The 23908-nt window shown below is 51.3% G+C and overlaps 1 protein-coding gene across 1 annotated transcript in view; it reads right to left on the bottom strand.

Annotated features, from left to right (window-relative positions):
* SLC12A2 (solute carrier family 12 member 2) overlaps nt 1-16361 on the bottom strand; it is a 91954-nt gene extending 75593 nt beyond the window's left edge. Inside the window, exon 1 of the mRNA XM_056806328.1 lies at nt 15209-16361. Within this exon, the coding sequence (XP_056662306.1) occupies nt 15209-15958 (750 nt within the window). The 5' untranslated portion in view covers nt 15959-16361. The remainder of the gene's footprint in view (nt 1-15208) is intronic.
* Between the last annotated feature and the right edge of the window lie 7547 nt (nt 16362-23908).

Below are 23908 nucleotides of genomic sequence, written 5' to 3'. Positions count from 1 at the left end.
TCAATTATCCATAGGAAGAGGCAAAGCCACAAAAGTCATCCTTTACCACCCCTTGAGCCTCAGTATCACGCTGGTTTGTGTCCACCATTTGCCAGGCCAGGCGGAGCAAAGAAAAGGCTCGGGACCAGGAATCCAACGTACCGAGGAGTCCTAGAAAAAAGCCATTACTCCCCAGCTAGGCTGGCTACAGGGAGCAATCTTTCACTTTCTTCCAAGGACTTCTCTGGCGTCCAAAATGTGAATTCGCAGGCTAACAGACTTGGAGCCAGAGGGAGTCCAAGAGCAAGTTGAAGTAAGGTGAGTGGCCACTCTGGACCTAGTTCAGTAGCCACTCGCCGGCTCACTGGCTGCCTAGGGAACTGCTGAGAAGATGCTCTATTTCGAGGGAGAGTAGTACTGAAAGCCAGGAAGAATAGTGTAGCCACGGCTATTTCTGCTCTTCACATGCCTCTCATTGTCTGCTTCTCTCTAGTGATCTAGGTGGCTCTCTCCAGCCCTGACTCCCACCTCCAGATCCTGCCTCTGTGGACCCTGTTTCTGGATCCGACCCAATTAAAGCCCTTTGCAGTCTGGAGTCCCAGAATGGGCTCTAATCTTCTACTCGCTTAGTCTCAGATGATGGCAATGTTCCTCTCTAGAGTGACTCCACTTCCTTCCGGTCACTTCTGACAGTTATTGCCATGGAGGCACTTCAGCTGATCCGCCATTAATCTTCCTTCCCAATGTCACCCAATTTATGTACTTAATCTGAGACCTCATTCAGCTCATTCTACCAACGAAGGCTGGCATGTACAGTCTGAGACACAAAATGGTTAAATCATTTATCCAGGGTAACCCAGTCCCTGTGTCAGAGGAACTTTAGTGATCAGCTCTTTTTATACTACTCTAGCTAGCTTTCTCCAGTTTAAATCACCATGTTAGGGGGCAGCTGGGTGGCTCAGTGGCTTGAGAGCCAGGCCTAGAGACAAGAGGTTCTGGGTTCAAATCTGGCCCCAGACACTTCCAGCAGTGTGACCCTGGGCAAGTCACTTGATCCCCACTGCTTAGCCCTTACCACTCAGTAGTGATTCTAAGAGGGAAGGTGAGGGTTTTTAATTAAAAACAAAAACAAAAACATGTAGAATTATTCAGTGACTAACTGTTGCCTATAATGAAAAAGGCCAAACTCCCAAGACTAGCATTCAAAGTCCACCACAACCTGATCCTAAAGTAAACGACCTCACTTAGCATTCCCATCTCCCTCTACACAGGGCCTGATGCGGCCAGACTGGTTGGTCTACTCAACCCTAATGTACTCCACAGATCAATGCTTTCTATTGTCAACGTCTGGAAGGGCTCTCCCCGCCTTTATTTGCTTCTGTCACTTCAGGCCTAGCCCCAATCGCTGTTTGTCCACAAGGCCCAACTCTGATCTCATTTTCGACCTAGCTCCAACCCCCCCAATTGCTGGCACCAGCAAATGTCAAGCTCCGGTGGTCTGGTCAGTCCTGAATTACCAACTGCCGAGATTGGTCATCGTATTCACTACGAAGCCGGGTGAGTTAGGAGGACACCCTAAAAGCCATTTAGTAGAGCTCCCCACGACGCCTGAATCCTTGACAGAATATTCCTAAAAAGGCGAACCTACGTCCTGCCCTGCCCCAGTTCCAAAATCCGACAATGCCGTTTCTGACAGGCCGAAACATTTGTTTCGAAACATGAGAATAAGCAATGCAACTGTCAAACACTCTCCAGTAAGTGTGAGCACACAAGTTGGGAGGAGGAAGGCCTTCTCTTCCTGCCCCGCCCCTCCAAAAACAAGTGTGGGCGTCCATTGTCTAAAAAATGTGCATGTGACTATACAGGAAAATACTTGAACTGGAAATGTAAGGATTGGGGAGGTTGAGGCAGGATGAACCAGAATGTCCACGAGGATGTAAATGAAAAACCACAAAGACAGCCCAATTCTGATGAAGGGGTCATGATGAAAACTGCATACAATGTCAAATGTGATTTCTGCAGCAACTGGTTTGTTTACAACAAATTTTGGGGAGGGGACACAAGAGAAGTGTAACAGGAAGAGGAAGTTTCTAGGTTAATGACCTTAATGCAAAAAAGAAAAAAGGAATGCATCATCAAAAGTCAACCGATGACATGATTAGAAGAACCATGTCAAGCCGAGAAATATCCTAGACGACTGACAGGAAGAAGGAAAGCAGGCTTGGCATTGGAAGCTCAGATTGGAGCTCTGACGCTGCCACTTCCTGGCTGTGTGATCTTGAGCAAATCACCTCACTCAGGACTAGGTAATCAATCACCAAGGATCCTTTCCCAACTAATCTTTTATTCTGGGAGTAATGGCCCAGAAAAGGACAAGCAAATTCCTTTGGGACCGATGGGGATCATAGACAAAGAAGTATGCAGCCTGTTACTGGGGTGAGGACAGTGTCGTCAGAAGCTTACCTCTGCACATTACTTCATGAAAAAAGAAAGAAGTAAGGGAAGTGAATGGAATTTTAGACACATTTAACACTTATAATGAATAGGGTTTCATGAAAAATTCACCGGAAACAAAGCAATCTGATTCTCCAAGATGGATGATGGGTCCAATGACTTCGGAGCTTGGGCGAGTTCTAACTCTGAAATGAATTGCCCAAGATCCCTTCTGGCTCTTACCATGATCCCATCAACCAAACTATTTGATTTCACTAGAAAATATGGGGAAACAGTTTAATAAAAAGATACCTACATGTCAAGTCAGTTACGTAAGCTTCCAATACTTGGATCATTTTCTAATTTAGGAGGGGGAACAGAGGACGCATCCACTACAGAAAGAGAGGCAACTAAAATGACGGAGTAATTCCATGTACAATCCGAAGAACCTATAAAATCCAAACTATCATCACAGCGGGTAGCAAGAATTTATGAAAGTCAGCCTGGCAGTAGCCGCTCAGAAATAAGTTTCTCAACAACTAATTAATTACATGCAATTTTCCCCCAGTCACCAAGCAAATATGGTTTGGGAAAAGATCCTGAATAAAATCAGGGCTCTGGCCAGGTTAGCTCTATGCCCGGAGCACATGAAACTGCTGAGGTCCAGTTTCTTTGCCTGTAGAGTAGGAATAAGGATGCACGAACTGCCTCACGGGCCTACGGCGAGTCAACGACATTTTAGTCCCCCTCGCTCTCCCTGAAATCTAAGGAGCTCTGAAACGACTCCCCCCAAAGCTAGGAAAACAAACGGCCAAACCAGCTCTTGGGCCGGACGTTCACGTTTCTCACACTTAGGCCTGTGGACTTCTTTCTAAAAAGCCACTGAAGAACCGTTTCCTTTGCAGTCCTCCCTCTTGATTTGAACCTTTGTAAACATGACGGAGGAATCTGCAGGCTTCAGCCTTCCACCGCACTCTCCTAGGAGGCCAAGCTGCTTCTTCGAAGGCTGTCAAGACGAACGGAGCGCCCGAACTACCCACGTTTCCCGGGACGTTTTCTAACAGAGATGATGGAAAGGGAAGTTCACGGTTACCACATTTGAAAATGGCATTTTGCTGCTGAAGTCAGTGGGAGTCTTCCAAAGCACTGTGCTGGTAGGACGAGGAGTCCTTGCGGATGCGAAGGTGAGACGGAGCATTCTTCGTGCTCGACTCTTCCAACATTCAGAGGGACGTTTTCTCCATCAGTATACATGGAATAATGCACGAAACCTCCAAATGCTAACTGTACTGATGCACACGTGGATTTTCTGATAGTTCTATTATGCAAAATAAAATCATCTGGTTATTCTAGGCTCATCTATTGCGTACATTTACATTTTCTAAGGCTACCAATGAAGACAAGCGTTTACGGAACTCACAAAGTTGGTTTTATGGACTAAAAAACAGCATGAGCCATCGAGGTTCTGAGTTCAAGGCATAAGACTCCAAAAGGTTTGGAGCGATTCGTATTTCAAATCTCACTTGTTCAAAAACCACATCTCAGACACAGGAAGCTCAAAAGTCCTCTAAACTGAACAACATCCAGAGTCCTCTCAGGCTCTGGGTCAGCCTATTTACTCCAAGTTTAGACATCCTTATCGGCCATTGAAGTTATCTTATATCCTAGCCAGGGCAGGTGGGGACTGGGAAGGGAACCGTGACAATAACAAGTACACAAGCAATCAGCCTAACTTTTTCCTCTCCCTCTTCGTCTGTTTTCCGCTTTTTTCAATCCGTTGTTATAAAGGATCACCTTCTGGAGGAAGGAAGTGGAAAATTATGGGCACTATAAGAACAAAACATAAGAATGTATTGCTTACAAACCCGGACTATCATTTAGCTCAGCAAGCCTTCCTGGTGCTTAAAGCACCACTTGCGGCCTAACAGTCCAAAGAGGCCGTCTGAGCCCTACCATGCCCTGCTCCCAGGGAAGAAATGTGGCCTTTGGGCCCTGGGTAGGGAATTTTCACAAGAAGGAAGAACTCGCAAGCTGGAAGGGGCTGAAATGACTAGGCGGGGGTACTCTAAAAGGGCTCTCGGGGAATGCCGACTCCTGGTTCAAACAGAATCTCATTCTCAGGAGCCCAAGTTTCTTACTTTACCTTTCTGCATTGCCTTTGGTTCCAATCATTGCAAAGATGTATTTGGAGTAAGGAGCAGTGTGGTAGAGTGGATGCAGTCCTGGCCCTGGAGTCAGAAGACTCTGGACTGAAGCCCCATTTTTAACCTAGTAGCTCTGTGACCATTCACCTTTCCAGGGTTCTACGTCCCACCTTAAGACTAAGTTGTGGAAAAGTGAATGATGTGGTCCAGGGCGAGCGGGCACACCAAATCAGTCAAATGGCCATCTCCTGAAAACTCCTCCTTGGGTCCTCCCGTCAGCCTCAGAGGAGAGCGGGTGGAAATGGACACTAGCGGGTGTGAGAGAGCATGGGAGAGGGAGCACTGGGCTCAAGCATGGAGGAAGCCAGGGATGGATTTCAGGAGGTGGTGCTGAGCCAGCAGACCCGTCTGGAGAGCCAATGCAAAAATGGCAGCAAGAGAGAGAGAGAGCCTCTTGTGCGAGGAAAACAAGCTGCAGAGGTTGCGGAGGAGGGCAAAGTAAAAGGGCAACAAGGGCCGTGTTATAAAAACTCTAATGCTAACTAAGGAAACTAACAGGAAGCCATTGAAGTGGGTTGATGGGGGTAACATGGTCAGAGCCGAGTTTTTGGGAAAGTCACTTGGCCAGCTGGGTGCAGAAAGATGCATCAGAATAGGGAGTGGCTTGCGGCCCAGAGAAGAATGGAGGCCATTGTGTTAGATGAGCTGAGGTGAGGGCAAAAACTGGGGTGGTAGAGGTTGGAATGGAAAGGAGATCAAGTGCAGAGATCTCAGAGGAAATGGAAACAAGATCGAGCCATTCTGGGGGGTTTGGAGGGCTGAGAGTAGGTCGAGGACGGCACCCAAGGTTGTAAGCCTCGGTGCTGGTTCTAGTAGTGGTACTCTAAGCAGTAACAGGAAAATGAGGAAGAGGAATGGACTGGGGGGAAGATACTGAATTGTTCTGGACACGAGTGGGCAATCCTAAAGGCCTTTGGTTAAAAATGAAGAATGAAAGATTGGTCCTCTCATTTGGTCCAGAGGCCTGGAGTTCCCAAGACAGAAAAGAGGGAATGGTAAGAATATCATCATTTTTATTTGGGAGGGGGAAAATAAGGAGTAAGCCGTTTTGGGGGCCGAGGCCTATCCTTGGGAAGAAATCCCTTTCTCCTCCTCAGACTCGAGCTAGAGTGAAAGGCCTGAGGCCATACGAGGAAACAAGAAATCCAAGGAGAATGGCCTGAGAAAGGAGCAGAGGTGGAAAGCACCCTAAATCTTGCCTTGGTGTTACTGTACTTGAGGGTGGGTTTTGTTTCTGTGTCCTGAAGTGCTTTGGCAGTCTGGCAGTCTCAGGATGTTTTAAAATGCAAACAACAAGATACAGGAATTCCAAAAGAAATCAATTGTTTTGAAATCGAGCTGCTTTTCCTCAGAGCACAAGGCAGTCTCTACTGCTTCACTGCGATTTCTTACCAATACCAACACATTATCCGCAAAGTGCCTTATTTTCTTCTATCCTTAATGCCACAAGTCGCAGGAGGAGTTTAAGAGGGGACGCTTTCCTGCTTTTGGAGCGGTCACCCAGATGTTCGTCCTGGCTCACATGATTAGCACATCACTTACTGACCAACGCTGATGCAAAGGTCGCCACATAGAAAGAAGCGTTTGTCACTGAGCTAGAACCCCGGCTTGACTCATCTCATGAGACAAAACTGTGTCCTAACCACGTAAAAATGGGCCCCTACACAGAGAATGGTCCAGGCAATGTACTGGCGATTCGCTTCAAGAACGAATGCTCAATAAACACTCTTTACAAACAAAGCCACCGAGAAGAAAGGATGTGGGGCAAAGGGGGCTACTCTGCTCCACAAAGACCCGGCGACCCGTCCACAGTCACATTTCAACCTCATGAGAGTCGATGAATACATTGAAGAGGCGCCCACATGTTTTTAAAAGACGTCGATAAACCTCCAGTGAGGAAACTCTGCCGTGTGCAACTCATTTCCTTGTTCTGGTCTTCAGCTTCCTCATCTGGAGAGTTGGATCTCGTAAGCAGTCTTCACCTTGTCTTTCAAAAGATGGCCATCAAGGTCTGCAGCCATGAGAGAAATGGCACGAAGTGTGCTGCTAGGCAGGAAAGCATGTGACCCGGGGAAAGCTCCCCTGGGACGGACGGACGGAAAGTTATAAGCTTCCGTTACCTGGAAACTCTGCTGGTGCGGAACATTCACTTCTCGACCAAGCCAACAGGCACGTCCCCACCAGCGGGAGGCTGGCTCGGAGCTAAGCGGCTGAAAGAGCAGCATCCGGGTGCTCAGCGCCTCCTGGAAGCGGCGGCATTAGGGACAGAGAGATGCACTTTTCTTCTGAAACCCCAACTTCTGCAGGCCAGTGGGGAGAGCAAAACCCCTGAAGCCGTGGCTTCCAAGAGAGGAAGGACAGGGGACCACATGGAGGTTCCTCCAAGGAATGCCTAATCCGCTGTTCGGGCAGGCAGCTTAGCGGACGGTTAAGTCGTATTACCCTAAGATCCATGAAAGGACTAATGAAAGAGTTTTCAAATCCATCCTCTGGGATTACCGAGGGGGCTTTCAATTCCTTCCCAAAGCACAGGGGAGACCCGTGAGCCCAGACCAGAATCCTTGGAGCTGGCCTTCGGGTCTGGTTCTTCCTCTTGGGGCCCCCCTCTCCTGCGAGGAGGGAAGCAGGTAAAGGGACAAGCTTGAGGATGCTGGTCCGTAAGCCATAAAGCAGCCCTGCAGACAGCTAGAGGCCCTCCTTCCCCCACAACATGCCTGTAGCACTAGGCGGTTTCTAGGGCTGCGACTCGTAGCACGTGTGAACAGAGAAGTCAATTCCCCGTTTGGGCTCCACAGCGAAAGAGCGCACAACGCAGCCTCGACTAGGAAGAGGGCGTCCGAGGCGAGGGTGTGGACGTGGCTCTGCGGACCTTGTTCTCCTCTCTCTACAACCCACTCCACACACTAACGGAGGTCGGGAGGTCGGGAAGGACACGCCAAAGGCCTGATAGGCCCGAGGCCAGAGCTTTAAAGCAAACTGCTCAGGCCAACAAGATCACCCTCCCTTCCGTCTTAGAATCAAGGCTCCAAGGCAGAAGAGTGGTCAGGGCAAGGCAGTGGGGGTCCCCCAGCTGGGCAGTGTCAGAGGCCAGACTGGAACCCAGGACCGGCTCTCCACCCGCTGAGCCACCCGGCTGCTAAGATAGCATCAAATGCTAGCTAACTGTTGACATGAACACACTTAGAAGAGAAGCGCTCCTCTCTGTGCGGTGCAAATGTACGTGGACCTGCCACGTCCCTTCCCCTGAAGCCGACTGTAGGGTCAGAAGAGCTCATCCACGGCGCCGTGGGAACCCTGAACGGAGAGGCGCAGGACCGAGGGCTACCCTTCGAACCGGCAATCCATCCTGCTGGGATGCTTGGCCAAGCCGCCGCCGCCGCCAGAGGAGCTCTTGGCCCTCCGGGAGATCTGGGCAGGCTTCGGAGATGGATCTGGTCCTCCCTCGAGCGGCCCCTGACGCAGCCGGGCCTCTCCTCACTGCCTGCTCCCTTGGGGCGTGAAGACGCTCGCCGCACGGGGTCGGGGCCCTTCAGCGAGCCGGGGTACCCTTGGTGGAGGCGCCGTTGAAGCCGGTGACCCCAGCCCCGACGGCAGACGCACTCGCAGCCAGCCTGCGAGAGGACAGCGCCAGGGCCTGCGCTGCTGGGATCCCTATGAGAGAGCGTGCAGGGGCATGGGTCGCCGTGCGTCCACCGCGCCACGTGATCCAGGGCTTGGCCTGAAAACGCCGCCTGGGTTCCTTCCATCCGTGAATGGAATCCAGTGGAAGGGCACGTGCAGGCTGGCTATGAGTGAAGTCGTGCGAGCGAGCGCGAGTGCGCACAGCCCTGCTCACGTCCCATGTCCCAGGCTTCAGGCTCTGCGACGACAGGGGAAGTATGGGCCGGTCACTGGATCCGGGGGCCGCCCACACTCCCCGGCCGGCCGGGCTCCCGTCCCAGACCGCCGTTCCGAGCAGAACCCCGTCTTCTCCGGTGACGGTGCCCTCTCGAGAGCCGCTGGCCCAGAGCTGCTCCTCAGCTGCTTTAGGTCTCGGGCCGACGGCTACCGAGCACCCAAAGGACCCCAGACCGTGTCTGAAACTCCCCAACCCAACCCCCAAACACGACCACCAGTCCCTGAGGATCCCTTGCAGAAAACATCCACAACTCTTTCAAGCATTCCGAACACCAAAGTCTAGCAGATTTCATCTCGTTCTCGGAGTGTCTTATCACAAAGCTTTCTTTCCTTGAACAATCTTTCAAGAGGGCAGCGCTGGGGGGGGGGGGGGGGGGGAGTGGATGGAGAGCCAGGCCTAGAGACGGGAGATCCTGGGTTCAAGTCTGGCCTCAGACACTTCTCAGCTGGGGGACCCCCATGGCCAGCCCTTCCCATTCTTCTGCCTTGGAACCAGACATAGCATTGACTCCAAGAGGGAAGGGGAGGGCTTAAAAAGAAACAAACAAACCAGTCTTTCAGGACCATCCATACTGGGGATGATTTTCATCAAAGACAGTGAGGTTCAAGTCCCATCAGGCAACTCTCCCTTCAGTGAGAAGCACCCCAGTAAAAAAGGGGGGGGCACCAGATGTAGCCGTCTTAATAGAAGGAAGAGGAAAACACCAGGAAGTGCTGCTACCTGGTGCAGAATGGCACAAGAACCTGACCAGAGCCCCAGGGAAGCAAAGAGGCAAAGGGGGATTGCAGAGACTTTTAAGAGGGGTCCAAGACCGCCCCAAAGCTTGGAATGATCAGCATCGAAGGGATCCAGAAGCAGCCCACCTCAGCCGCGAGGATGTCTCCAAGAACAAAGACATCCCTTTGGAGAGGACTGCTCAGCTACTCTGTTTTCAGCCAGAGTTCTTTAGGAGCTGTGGAGCTGAGTGAACCAAGAAGAGAGGCCATGGGCGCTCCCCCCCAGGGGACAGGGGGAAGGAAGAGGAAGTTCTGGGCCTACCTCCTTGGTCCTAGGTCCCAGAGAGAGGACGCAGAACCTAGCCACTACATCCTGAAATCCATCCTAAAGAGTAAGGCAGGACGCTACAGATTCCACCCAAAAGCCCAACTTCAGAGTGTAGGCCGCTCCCTTCTACATAAACGAAGGGAAGACCCGTCTTTATAGCTGCAACTGTAAGTGGGATGAACTTACCCATGAAATGGAAGAGAGTGGTAAACTGGATTATGAAGCAGAGCTTAACAAGATGGCATTTACATGACACACATGTAAACCATAAAGACCCAGTGAAAAACCAGAGGAGAGCACACCTCTTAGGACTGTGCTGAACCCCAAAGTGGGGGCCAGCAAGCATGAAAGCAACAGCCTTGGCTAAGAGAGAAGCAGTGAGAGACTACTCATGTTTAAAGGTACCATACAGGATCAAATGATAGAAATGCTGAAGATAGAGGGCGCTGAAGCACAGAGCCAAAAAGCTCATCAAATGAGAAGGAATCAAGATGCCACAAAAATAATAACGGGGGACCTAAATGAGCCCCTTTCAGATCTAGACAAACCTGAAAAAGATAAAAAGTTAAATAGATTTCTAGAAAAAGTTAGACAAAAAAAGACATTTGGAGATTGCTGAAGGTTAATCTAATCCTTAGCTCTGTCAGCCACCTTTATAATAACAAACCATTTGTTCAAAAATAAAAAGACTCAAACAAATACAAAAAATGCATAATAAACAAAAATTATAATCAATAAGACATTAAACAAAGGTCTCATAAATGGGGACTGAATAACATCCTCAAGAATGAGAGGGTCAGGGTGGCTCAGTGGATTGAGCCAGACCTGGAGATGGGAAGATCTGGGTTCAAATCTAGCCTTAGATACTGCTTAGCTGTGTCCCTATGCAAATCACAACAACCATTTCCTATCCTGCCTTGGGACTAACATACAGGATTAATTCTAAGACAGAAAGTAAGGGTTTTTTTAAAAAGCGTATCAAAGAACAAATCACAGAAATAAATAATGACAGCAACAAGACAACATGCTAAAAGGTTGGGGCTATAGTCAAAGCAATCCTTAGATGAAAATGTTTATCTCTAAACACTTTCATCAACAAAAGAGATAACGAAGGGCACGTAACTAAAGAAACTAGGAAAAAAGCAAAGCAACAGATGACACGAAACAAAAATAGAAATTCTCAAGAATAATTTGAAACATTCTCGGACTTCTTCAGCACGATGAACTGCACAAGATAGAAACTTCTTTGATGGCGCGTCATAAACACTGGTTACTTCACTGTAATGGCACGTCTTCATTTTTAATCGCTGAAGTCCTTAGCAATGTTCAAAGCTTCATTTGGTACTTTCAAATGCATGGACAAATGATTGGCCGAGTAGAAAATTGGCCCCTTCTCTCATACCTCAAGCTGGTTTAGAAGTGCGAAGATCAGAGTGAGCGCCAGAAGGTCTGGCCTGGCCTCCTCCGTCTCACAGGCGTGGAAAGTGGGGGAGTGCGATGCTGGGCTGGAAGGGCACCAAAAGACAAGCATCCGCTGACCGTGCCCCAACTCCCGCGTGGCAACAGCCAATACGGGAGGACCACGGCCTTCGGCCGAAGGACAGGAGATGGTCTAGTCCAACAAGCACCGTCTACCTCCGCACGTGAAACAGAGGCTGGAGACAACGGCGGCGGTGTGAGCTCTGTTCGGAAGGGGATACACTGGAGACACCGACAAACGTCTGGCTAGAAACGCCCACCAAGCAGCTGCCGGCAGGCGGGCTCCAGCTCGCTCCCTCGGTTCAAATCTGTCCCACCCAGGCACGCTTTGGCATCCTGGCCATGCTAACACACTTCTCCCGCTAGAACACAGACGGTGACTTCAGGGTACAACGTAATGGACTTCAAGGAAGTCTGAAGCCGTCTCAGTTAGCTTCGCTGAAGTGCATGTTACGCACGAAGCAGCAGTGAGCAAAGCCCATCCGTGATGGACTTTTGCGAGGTACAGGATGCAGAGGAACCGAACAGGCAGGCTGCGGGTGCCGATTCACCCGTGGGAGATGGCCTACTGTTCGAATTCCAAAGTGGCATCGTGCCTCGTCACCTAGACCATTCTTCCTCGTCACTATCAAGGGATGTCGCTGACTCTCGCCTGGAACCGACGCCAGCCTGACACGGATGGGGCACCCCTCTCTGAAGGGGAGGCAGCCTTCTTTCCTGGGTGACCGAGGGCTTTGCTCTTCACGGCGATGATCAGATGGGCCCGCATTCTCGTCAGGCCCTGGAGACTGGGACGCAGCCCAGACATTCTTTGGTGCAGGGGAAGCAGAACTGACCTCCGCCTGATTTTCGGAAGCCTCGCATGTCTAGAAGGGGTGCCGGAGCTGGAATCCCTCCTCTTCCTCTCATTTCCCTATCTTTGCCGAGGACTCGAGCCATCCCTGGGCCCTCACTTGCCAAGTTCTCCATCTGAGAAACCAGCTCCCAGAACAGCATCTCTCTCCAGGCATCCCCTCTTTCCCAAGGCACGTCCCTCCATTTCCTGCTTGAGCTACTGCAATGCCTCAATTGGCTCCTCGCTTCCATCCTCTTCCCCTCTAGTCTGATCCATTCTTTAGACTAAGGACAGTCAACCCACAAACACACCATTAAATGCTTGTTCTGGGCCAGGAGTCCGTGCCAAAGTCCTGTTCCTCACCCAAACCTTTCAGTGGCTTCCTGAAAGATGCACTCGAGACCTTCCTTAATGGGACTCCAACTTGCTCCAGGAGCCTTCGCTCACTCCTCTGCAGGGCCCTATTTCCCTTCACTTAGGCACACACACCTGTTCCTGACAGTCAGCTGGACTGCCTCTCTCCCATCTCCTCCTCTGCACTGCTGTTCCAGCAGACTCTAGCTCTGCCTCTGGACAGCTTTCCTGCGGCCTCGGTGACTTCTCCTCCCCAGTGATCCTCTTCCTCCTTGCTCTCTCGGCACCGGCACGTCCACAGTTCCTGGGCCCTCTCCAAAGAGCCTGCTCTCCTCTCGCTCTTCCGCCCTGAGCCCAAACCCCCACATCCACTGTGTCTAAGGCCGTGCCCCAGACAGCAGGTCTGGGTGGTGGAGGAGAAATCGTAGCGGCCCCAGACGCCTTCAGGAAGAGGACGCGGCGTTCTAGGGCTTGTAGCCTGCTCACGAGGGCATCTCGTCACCCTGGTAACTGGTAGAGGGATGCTGGCTTCAGAAGACCACGGAACGGCATCTGCAGGCGTGACTAGGGCACAACACACAGAGCGCCCTGGAAGAATCGTGAAAGCAAAGAAGCCTCCTCAGGGAAAGGGAGACAGAGAACAAGGATGAGCGGAGGGAGGACAGGCAGGACTACGATGTGCTCCGCTGGGCCGAGTGGCGTCTGCCTGTCATCCCGGCGGATGGCGAGTCTGAGGCTGGTGCAGCTCTGAGGGCCTGAGGTGGGTGAAGAGGAACAGATCTGAGCGGTGCATGCCCGACAAGTGCCTTCTGATGCAGGGGGAAGCCCATGGGTACGTGTGAGAAGGAATCAAGTAAGCTGCGAGGAAAGACAAAGACGTCGCCCTCCACTCCCCTCTGAGACAGCGCGTTCCTGGACACGGATCCCCCAATGAAAGCAGAGGGTCTGGGAAGGCGAAGGGAGGAGCTGAGCAAGTCAGTAAGACCCCGATCTATACAGGTACACCACGTGCGTGATGTGGCGGCTTTATGCGCCTTCCCTCTCCCAGACAGGAAACGCTCTGGCCTGTTCCCGCACCCCCAGGCTCCCCAGGACCTCAAAGGTGGCTGAACTGAACGACAGAACGAAGGAGACGGTTCTAGGACGTCCTGGTCTCGCTGGATCAGAAGGCGGACTGACCATCCACAGAACAAATCTGCTCTGCCCTGGAGGAGAGCTCTCAACTAATTGCAGGTCTTGTCTCTCTTTGCAATTCCCACAGCCGGGGCACTGGCCGGACCCTTTGGATTTGAAGAGTTTCTCTCGAGGAAACAGGACGCGAAGAGAGGGACACGAGCACAGTAAGCAGCTTAGATGCTCTTCACTATGGAGGCCCCCAAAGGACAAAAGTAGCTCATACCCGGACAGCTCGGGTTTTCACACGCACGAGCAGGCACTGCCAAATTTGAAAATTAGCTTTACGTAATGAATGGAAGCCATCTGTTTGCCAAGAGGACACAAGGGACCGTGACCCAGTCACCTCCTCGTCGCCTCCCTCGTTGTCCTTTTGGGCACACAGCCTGGAAGGGGACGCACAGGTGGAAAGCAGGAAAGCACCAATAATTTAGAGTCCATCATCAATCAGAAACAAAACGTTAATGAATTTTACAGCCCTTGTTAATGCAACAACTTGCTTCACGCGAACCTAACAAATCAGATACAAAAGTTGGCTAATAAGAGAAGAAGAGGTCGCGTCAAGACAAAAACTGTAGGAAAAGACCTTAAATATGTCAAAAGCGGTGCAAAAAGGAGTTGTTGTCTCTCCTGAGAGACGCAAGACGCCGAGACACAACTGCTCCGTTAGTTAAAGCAACACAAATGCTCAAGAGCTTCAGACCCAAGACTCGCAGAGCCTTTGGAAGAAGGTGGAAACCTCCGCACCAAACCAGCCTCCAATAGGAAAGACTCCATGGGCAAAGAGGCATCGCTCTAAGAAACTGGGGTCTGCATTAGGAGCTTGTAGTTCCCAAATAGAACACCAGAGAAGAGACGGCGGCAGCAGGGTGGAAGCCAAGGAAAGACAGAAGCAGCCCTCCTGAAGGCCACCCGAGGGGGCTTCTGAAACAAGCCTTGTAAACAGTGAGGCAAACTCCTCTGCTCCAAAGTGTAGGGATGGCTCACCCTTAAAGCTTTTCATATGGTCTGGACCAGCCTCAGCCTCCTAAGGTTCCTTCCTGTGGCTAAGGCAAAGGGGCATTTTCCATCATCTCCCTTCGGGAGGTTCACAGAGGATTTTCAGATAAAGATTTGTGGCCTCAGGGATAAAGTCTGCCATTCCCGGCGGCAGAGCTGCCATCTACATTGCATTCTACGAATCAATACTGCGAGCGAGTTCCTGAACACGAAAGTACAGAGAACAAAAGGTGCTGCTCCCCCAGACCTTCCCGGATCTCCCCCATTCGGCTTAGCATAGAACCCCCATTTTTGGGAATAAAACAGAACAAATGTTGCGCATCCAGACTCTGCCCAAATAAAATAGGGTTACAAGAGCGCGTTCTAGGAGAGCTCCAGCACGCTCAAAGAGGTGATCTGGAGAAGTCGCCTGCCTGTAACACACTGCCCGCTTCTCCGGGGATCCAGTAACTTCATAACTCCTACACCAGAAATGGGCCAAAGCTCGACTGGCTCCTTTTCCTGCTCCACTGTGGCCTTGACCAGCTGGCCCGGCTTTTCTGCCCTTCACTGGGATTTCTGGTCCTTCTGCGGGCTGGAAATTCTTTTCGGGATTAGCTAGTAAGCAGAAATACTGCGTGGGGCTGTTCAGGCGCTAGCTAGCAAGACTGCACTCCCCTGCTCGGCAATCTGGCCTTGAGGAAAGAGGGAAACTGCGCATTGCCCCCCCCCCCCCCCCCCAGCAGAAAGGAAGCGACCACGAAGACTGGTCGGGAAAGGGAAGCCGGGGCAGAAGGAGCTGGAGGGACCGCGCATTGGGGGCCGGCTCACCTTTTCCAGTTCGTCGTGGAGTTCGGCCAGGCTGGGCCGGAGCAGCTTCTCGCCCAGGTTGGCTGCCGTTTGCCGATAGTGATCGATTCTGGGCACGGCATCCATGGTGTTGTGGCCAAAGGTGCGCAGGTAGTAGGTGTTGGTGTGCGTGTCGTAGTAGTAGTGGTGGTGGTGGCCGCCGCCGCCGCCGCTGCCCGAGTGGAGGCTGCTGCCCTCGCTGAGCACCGTGTCTCCCCCATTTTGGAAACTAACATTAGCCCCCTCTCCCCCGACCCCAGCGGCGTCCGAGGGGCTCTCATCCGCCGACGACGAGGCGGCCGGATCCACGAAGTTCACTCGGAAGCGGCCTTTGGCTTCCTCGCTGCTCTTCCCGGCTCCGTTCTCGCCACTGGCTCTCCCGTCCCTCGGGGGCTCAGCGGGGCTTCCCGCGACAGCAGCTGCGGCGGCCGCGGCCGCCGCCGCCGCGGCCGCTGCCCGCCCAGCGTTCTCAGTGACCAGATCTACCTGAAACCTGCTCTGGCTTGGGGTGGGACCCAGCGGTCTGCCCAAGCCATCCCCAGCCGCCGCAGCCACCCCGCCCCTGTCCGCTCCTCCAGAGAGGCTGGGAGCTGCAGCATCCTCCTGGACCTGCAAGGCGGTCCCGGGGAGGTCCACCCGGGCTGCATGCGCCTCCTCACTGCCGCCGGGGGCAGGCAGCCTCTGGGTGCTGGAGGAGGGCGCCGGGTGTTGTGGCTTCTGCCCCACCTCCATTGCCGCCGTAACCGCAGCAGCGCGCGGCCGCCCTGGCAAACCCCGCAGGCTCGGCGCTCTCTACGCCCCAAGTCACCGAGGGCTGCAGCGGCGAGATGCTGCAATCTCAGGTAGGGAGAAGGCTGCCCTCCTGCTAACCGCCAGCTAGCTCCCCACACCCCGCTCCGTCCTGGGGGCGCTGCCGAACCGTAACCCGGCTTCCCAAGGCGGTCGCCGCCGGCCCCAAACCCCGGCCTGAGGCGGGGGGGAGTGGAGGAAAGGAATTGCCGTGGGGCCCGGCTGGAAGAGGTCCGGGCGGTTTAAAGACTCGGCCCCGGCAGCGCGGCACTGGCCACACGAGGGAGGCGGGGCCCAGAGCGCTCTCCTCTCAGCTCCTTTTCCCCTCCCTCTTCGGGCCGTACCCTCCGTCTCGCCCCCACCCACCCACCCCACCCCCCTTCTCCACTCGCTCAGTTACTCAGTCCCTAAGCACCGCCCCAGGCTCGGCCCGGCAGCGCCTGAGTAACCAGCAAAACACAGGAAGCTGCTTTCCCTCGCTCTGCGGGTCCCTTCCTCCCTCCACTATTCAAACCCGGCGACCCCCACGCAGGCCACGCAGGCCGACCCCTCCCCTCCCCTCCCCCACCCCGAGCCCAGTCCTTCCTTCTCCTAGCGCCCCGCCACGCGCGCGGCCTGGCCCTCCGCGGCCGGGAGCCCGAGCAGTTGCAGCTGCGCTCTTCACAGCTGCCGCTCCTGCCTCCAGGTCAGCCTAGTCTCGTTTAAGCCCCTGCTCCAAGAGGGAGAACTAAGTACTAAAGGATCCACGCCGCAGCCGTCGCCTTCTAACTGCTGCAAGAGCCCGCAGGCGTTCTCCTCGCAGCTCCCTCCCCTTCCGTCCTCCTCCTCTCCACTTGGTGATGAGAAGCCGGGCCTGCCTCGAGCCCCCAGAGAGAGAAAGGGCAGGGAGCTGACTGGCTGGCTGAGGCCAGGGGGTGGGGGTGGGAAGAGAAGGGAACCTGGCCGCTTCTCGTGCCAGCTCCCTGCAGGGCAGCACGCCGCGGAGGCGGATGCTCGTGGGATGACGGCCCCGCTACCGCGGAGGCTCCTGGGGCTCGCTCTTTTCTTTTTCAAAGTTCTGGACTCGCTCCGGCGACGCTAGCAAAATCTCGCGAGAGCCGCGAGGCGCCCCAAAGACTGTCTCCAAGGAAGAAGGGAGGCCGAGAGGAAGGGGAGTCCGGGCCCAGGCTCTGTCTTCCCGTGACGTGTGGTCTTCTGGCCGGTGATGCCCCCTCCATCCACGGGGCCTCGCACTTTGTTTAGTTTTCCACCCACGAGCCGGAGAGGCCATTTATAGAATGTGACGGAGTGGCCAAGCCCTCCCCCTCCACACCTCGCGTTTATTTTAAGAACAAAGCGAGGCTCGTCCACCCCAGGACTCCGGCGCTCGAGCCCCGGCTTAAGTAGAAGACTTCCGCGGGAGCGCGGCTTCCGTGCCCTGTAAAAACGAAATGCACAATCTCGGGGAGCCCCAGGCGCCCCTGGGCTGTATCTCCGAAAGCGCTGCACCTCCGCGGGGGATGGCTGCGGGGAGATAAGCGGTGGTGCAGAGATAGGCTTGAAGCGTAGTAGAGGAGCCCGGGAGGACGTGGGCTGGGAGTGAATCAGTGCCAGTGGGGAGAACGAAGCCTAGACTGCCGCAACGCGAGGCCAGAACAACCTGGGCAGGGATCCTTCGCAGGCGAGGTTCTACCCAGAAGCTGCTGGCGTTAAAGAGGGCCACAAAACGGCGTTTTTAACTTTACTCCTCCTCTTGGAGGCAATCCCAGGGATGGGTTCCAGCAGCAGAGCAGAAAGGGCCAGGTAATTGGGGGAAGGGCCTTGCCTGAGCCATATTGGAGCCTAGACGCTAGCTCGCTGCGGTCAGGATCCCTGGACTTTCCCTCGTCCTTTCACATGCAGCCTTTGGGACCATCTCCTACCTCGGCTGCCTTATCATTGTCTACACGGCCGAGAAGGCGCTCCTGCGGCCAGAGTGCCTAGTGGTCTGGTGCTAATTCCAGGCCCGAGCATGACCTTTCCCTGCTCATCCCCAAAACTAGGGAGAGACACTTGTGGCACCCGAGAAGAGGTCACCGGAGCAGCCTTTCCGGAAGGGGGAATTCCTGCATAGGTAGGCAGAGCTCTTCCCTCCGAGAATTCCGGAAGGATCTCATTGGCATGCTGATGAGGAAGGGGAGACCTTGACCAGACTAGCCTGTCCGCCTCTTATTTCCCCTTTAGGCTTATTAGGTCTGTTGTGCCACAGCCCGATTTCTATGTGACAAAAGTGATCCACTTGGTCCTCTTTGGTGCCTCGTGGTCTTTCCTAGACCTGATGGGGCTTCTCCGCTTTGTTGAGGACATGATCTTGTCTCCAGCTCCGGCCCCTGTTCAGAGCTCATCTTTGGTGAAGGGCTCAGGCGTTGGTGGAACCCTGACCTCTCCCCAGTAGCTTTTCAAGTGTTCTGGCAGGGTGTTTGATCAAATAGGGACTCCTTATCCCAGTAACTTGGGTCTTTGGGCTTATCAGAAGCTACGATATTGTTTTGCTGGTGGATCTCTTTATTTTCAATAAGTACAAAATTCTTTTTGATAACGAGTGCTTCCTATTACTGTTTGGGATCTGACACTGCTTAGTTCCCCATCATCCCCCCCCCCCCCCATCTTTGCATTATTTCTAGAGATTCTTGACGTTTTCAGCCATATGAATTTCATTATTTTTTCTAGTTCTGTAAAATAATCCTTTGGTAGTTTGATTGGTATAAATAAGGAAATTAATTGGGTAGTACCGTCATTTTTATTTAATTAGCCGGGAAAGAGAAGTGAAGGATGTAGGGTACAGGATGAGACATTTAGGCTTTTGTATACAACCATTGAGGGAATTAATTTTTTTACTATGCATTTTTTATAAGAAATGTTCTTTTCTTTTTTATTTCCCAGTGGTTTCAGAGGTAGAAGAGAGAGACTTGCTATTCATTTGATTTATTTTTAATTTATTTTTAATTATTTTTTGCCAGATTACATGTTGACACATTTGACACATAAAGAATCATTTTCTGACATTTTGTAATCTGTCTGTTGCCCTTCCCCAAGATGGCAAGTAATAAGAAATGTGTCATCATTTCCACGTTTGTCCCACTGTGAAAGAAGATACATATGGCTTACACTAAAGAAAAATTCATGGAGGGGTTAAAGTGACCAATGGTATGTCTCAATGTACATTCAGACCCACCTGTCCATCCCTTCCCCGATGGTGGATAGTTTTTACCATGAGGCCTTTGCAGTTGTCCTGGATCCTTCCACATCTTTGCATTAATAGTTAAGCCAGTCCCAGTTGGTGCTTCTTTACTACTATGTACAGCATTTTCCTGGTTCTATTCATTTTACTTTGCACCATTTCATAGATGGGATTTTTGCAATTATTTTTATAATTTCCTATGGCACAGTATACACACACACACACACACACACACACACACACACACACACACACACACACACACAACACACACACCAGAACTTGTTTAGCTAATCCCTAATGGATGGACATCCCCTCAGGTTCAGCTATTAGCCACCAAAAGAAGAGAGACATTGTTTTGGTACAAGGTGGTCCTTCCCCCATCTTTGATATCTGTGGGATACAGACCTGCTATGGTGGTATTGCTGGGTTCAAGGGTTCCCTCATTCCGGGGGATGGCCCTTTGGGCATGGCTCCAAGTTGCTCTCCAGAATGGTTGTATCAGTTCCCAACTCCACCCACAGGATGTTAGGATCTCCTATTCCCTGCGTCTCCTTCAACACCTCTCACTTTTCCTTTTTGGTCACAGGGAAAACAGAAGTAAGAGACTTGTCCAGGGACACACAGCCAGTATGTTTCTGAGATTTGAACTCAGGAAGATGAGTCTTCCTTACTCAAGGCCTGGCGTTCTACCCATTTTACCACCTCGCTAGCTCTTCATTCCTTTTAAAAGACAGTGTTTGGGGGAGGGAGCGTTGCTATAGGTTTAAGACGTGGCAGGCACTTTCAGATGTTCACTTTTCAGATTGAGTGGGAATCATTTGTAAATGTTTGCTATATAAAAATAAAATATCTTGATAAAACTTTTTAAAAAGAAAGAAGGGAATTGCCAACGTAGTCTCTAGAACTTGGGGAATGGAGCCTCTGTCTTGGGGATCCTTATACATCCTGCTAGTGAATAGATACAGTGGTCAGCCAGAAATCAGGAAGGCTTGTGTTCTTGAGTTCAAATCTGGCTTCACCTACTAGCTGTGTGACCTGGGCACATCGCTTGACCCGGTTTGCCTCAGTTTGCTCATCTGTAAAATGAGCTGAAGAAGGAAATGGCAAATAGGAAAAGCCCAAATGGGTTCACAAAGCGTTGGACACATAACAACCGATTCCTTCTGGGAATAATGCAGGAAATCTGAACCTTGTTACTCTTCTTCAGTGGTACGCGTTTCTGAGACGTGGTAGTTCCAGGGGAGAGGATGTTGATTGCTCCCTTGTAAACACTCTGAGTTTACTTGGTTACCCTGGACCTACCTAGAAGGTTTTCTCAAGGTGTCGCAGTTGGGTAGGCTGTAGCTTCTTAGAAAGTGGGCTGAAAGGCGAACACCAGATGCGGACGCACAGCCTTGAAGAGTTTCCCATCAGAGCCGCCAATCCTCCCTGCACAACGCGTACCCCTTGGTTGAGGGTAAGCTGGTGAGGTAGGGAGATGTCTGCCCACGCAGGTGAAGACCTCCCCCCGAGCCGTGGGCAGAGGAGAATAATGAACTGCGGTGACTAAGAGGTGGATGAAGCAGGTGCTGTGAGGAGTTGGAGCTGGGTCAGACTTTGGTCTCCATCCTGGGCCGTCTTCGGTCCTCTTGAGCGTGGTCCTTCCATTGGACTTTTAGACTGCAAGAGGGAGGCCAGTGATTCTGCACGACTGCACACTCTAGTCCAGCATCGCCCCCTTGACGTAGTTGGTCCTCCGAAAATGCAGGACAAACATTCAGTTTGAGTACTTGGTGCGTTTTCTCATTTGTCATAGACAGTTGTGAGCCCTGCATAGTCTCCAAGAGGGCAGTGCCATGCCCAACGTGCACTTGGCACATCGAGTGGTTTTGTAGGAATCAAAGCCCCCGTCACCCCTATTCAGGAAAATGGCGACGTGAAATGGGTCCAGGAATATGTTTAGAAATTATCCTGAGTTGTTAACATTGAGTAATCGGGATAAAGCAAAAGAAAGGACTGTCTTGAATCGGTTCTTTAGGCTCCAACATGGCCATTTGGACTCAGTGGCTCCAGGAGTCTTTGGTCACAGGTTACAAAAATAAATGAATTGTTGTGACAGAGTTTTGAGAACTGACTCATCTTGGAATTTGTCATCCAGAGGGACCAGCAGGCCCTTCTTAGCCTCGCAAGTGATGTAGGGCTGTCCTTAAGAGACGCGTATAGGTCTATGAAACTCTGCGTCCTCTTTGATCCAGCACTACGTAGCACTACCAAGTCTGTATCCCAAAGAGGTTTTTTAAAGAAAAAAGGAGCTAATTATAAAAAAAATAGCAGTTCTTTTTGTTGAGGTAAAGAATTGGAAACTGAAGAGATGACCATCAATCGGGAAGTGGCTGAACAAGTTGGAGCGTGTGCTTGTAATGGAATATTATACGGCTTGTCCCTCGGGGGGTCTGTGCGTACCTGCTCTGAGGTATCTTCAACATGAATCCACAGAGAAGACGTCCCCTCAGGCTTTCATAGGTGGCCCATTTCTCGGGAACCCCGTTTTTCACAGACAGCCTCTCGGCAGGGGACGTCTCTCTCCTTTTACCTCACAGCGTCCATATTCCCTGTCCCTGCAACTCCTCCATTCCCAGTTACAAACCCTCCCTTGTCCCCTGCCCCTCTTCAACCAACAATGTCCTTAACTATTGCAATAGAGTGAGGGAAAGCCTATTCTTTTACAGAGGATGATTTTTCCCTCTAGTGTAAATTGGGAAGAGGATAGATGAGCTAAAGAGAAAAAGAATGACTTATATGGACAAGACTACATAGAATTGCACGAATCCCCATTTGAACTCTTGACTTTCTTTTCTCTTTGAAAAATGCATGTTTGCTGTGGAAGAAGATTTTCCATGAGGCCGTTTGAAAGAATAGCCTAGAAAGGGAATTCTCAAGTTTGTTGGTTTCAGGATCTCTTTATACACTTAAAAATTATTGAAGATGCCCAAAGAGCTTCTGCTTATTTGGGTTCCAGCTATCAAATATATGCCGCGTTAGAATTAGGGGGGAATGAGAAAAGCTTAATAGTATTGTGAAAATAGTTTTGACTTCTTGGACCCCCCCCCCCCCGCCCCCAAGTATCCTGGGTCCCTTGGGTTTCCCCAGACTATACTTTAAGAACCAGGGGCCTTGCCTGACCAAGACTGATAGGGTGAAGACTTTGTCTTGCCATTGGTCCGGGATGAAGGCTCTGACTGTCGGAACCTCTCTAGAATGGGTTTTCGCTTTTTGATGATGAAACCGTTTTTCTTTGTATACAATTAATGACTCCGAAGCAGTAGTTCTACCTCCTCAAAGTATATATTTTATCTACAAAAAGAAAATCTCAAGAAAGTGTTGGAAATGTACCATTCCACGAGTTTGCTGTCCCTGCCTAAAACAATTCCAATGGAAATGATTCTGTTTCCTGGCGTGGCATTGGCGTAGAACAGTGAGGTCCGGACAGCGGCTCTGTAGAAGTTAGTTTGCTGGGTGGGCCAACTCCTCTTCTCGCCCACACTTCCCTTCAGAGCTTCCCAAACACTGAGCTAACTCTGGTCACGCACGGACCAATCTCATCATCTGCGTGTACATCCCTGGAAAGCCTGCTGCCCACGGAAGTGAGCTTACTTCCCATAGCATCAAGATGTCTCTGAGGCACCACCAGACTCTGCCGCAGGCAGTGCAACTCTGATGGGATGGCCATGTTGTCAGATGCCAGATCCATGGTTGCCTAAAGAGCAACTTGGAAAGTTTAAAAAGCGTACCAATGCCAATTAACAGGTTTTCATCAGTACAATTTTCAGTCACTGTTTTCTGACTTTTGCAATCCGTGTTCTCTCCCTCCCTCCTCTCCGTCCCCAAGATGGCAGATACTAGTAGATGCTGTACATGCGTAGAACGCATGATGCCTATTTAAATGTTGATTATGTTGTGAAAGAATAAGCGTGTCCCTTAGAGAAAATTCAGAGGGGATAAAGTGAAGAATGGCGCGCTTCCTTCTGCATTTACATCACATCTATGCATTTATAAACATATTTATATGTATTATCCATACTGCACGGTCCGCCCCTTCTATGGCAGCCTTTTTTCGCACAAGTCCCTTGAAGCCGTCTTGGAGCTTCGCTTTGCTGATGGTAGTTCAGCTAGTCACAGTTGAGCGCAATCTTTTACCGCTGTTACGGTGTGCGGTATGCTCCTGATTCACTTCTGTTCGCTCCGTAGAAGTCGCAGTAGTTCTTGTGATCATCCCGTTCATTTCCAGGTCATGAGCGTATTCCATCGCAGCCCGATACCCCAGCTTGTTCAGCTATTCTCCAGTTGATGAATATTCCTTTCCAATTCTTGGCCACGCACGACACAAAGAGCTGCTACAAGTATCTTTATACAGACAAGTCCTTTCCTCCTATACTTAATCTCTTTTGGGTAGAGATCTGGTAATGCTCTTGCTAGCTGAGAGGGCAGGCACAGTTTTGCAACCCTTTGAGCATGGTTCCCAATTGCTCTCCCAAGGGTACGAGTGACTCAGTTTTCTCACGGCACCTCCAGTGTTTATTTTCCTTCTTTGTCTTCTTAGCCAGTCAACTTTTGAGTTATCTTTTATGTATATTTCTATAATTAATGGTGATCTAGAGAATTTTTATATGACTAAAGATGGTTTCAATTTCTTATCTCTTTTGACCATTTTT

The sequence above is a fragment of the Monodelphis domestica genome, chromosome 7 (genome assembly GCF_027887165.1).
Source record: "Monodelphis domestica isolate mMonDom1 chromosome 7, mMonDom1.pri, whole genome shotgun sequence".
NCBI classification, from domain to species: Eukaryota; Metazoa; Chordata; class Mammalia; order Didelphimorphia; family Didelphidae; genus Monodelphis; species Monodelphis domestica.
The sequence above is the reverse complement of the archived record's forward strand: the minus strand, read 5'-3'. Positions and strand labels throughout refer to the sequence as shown.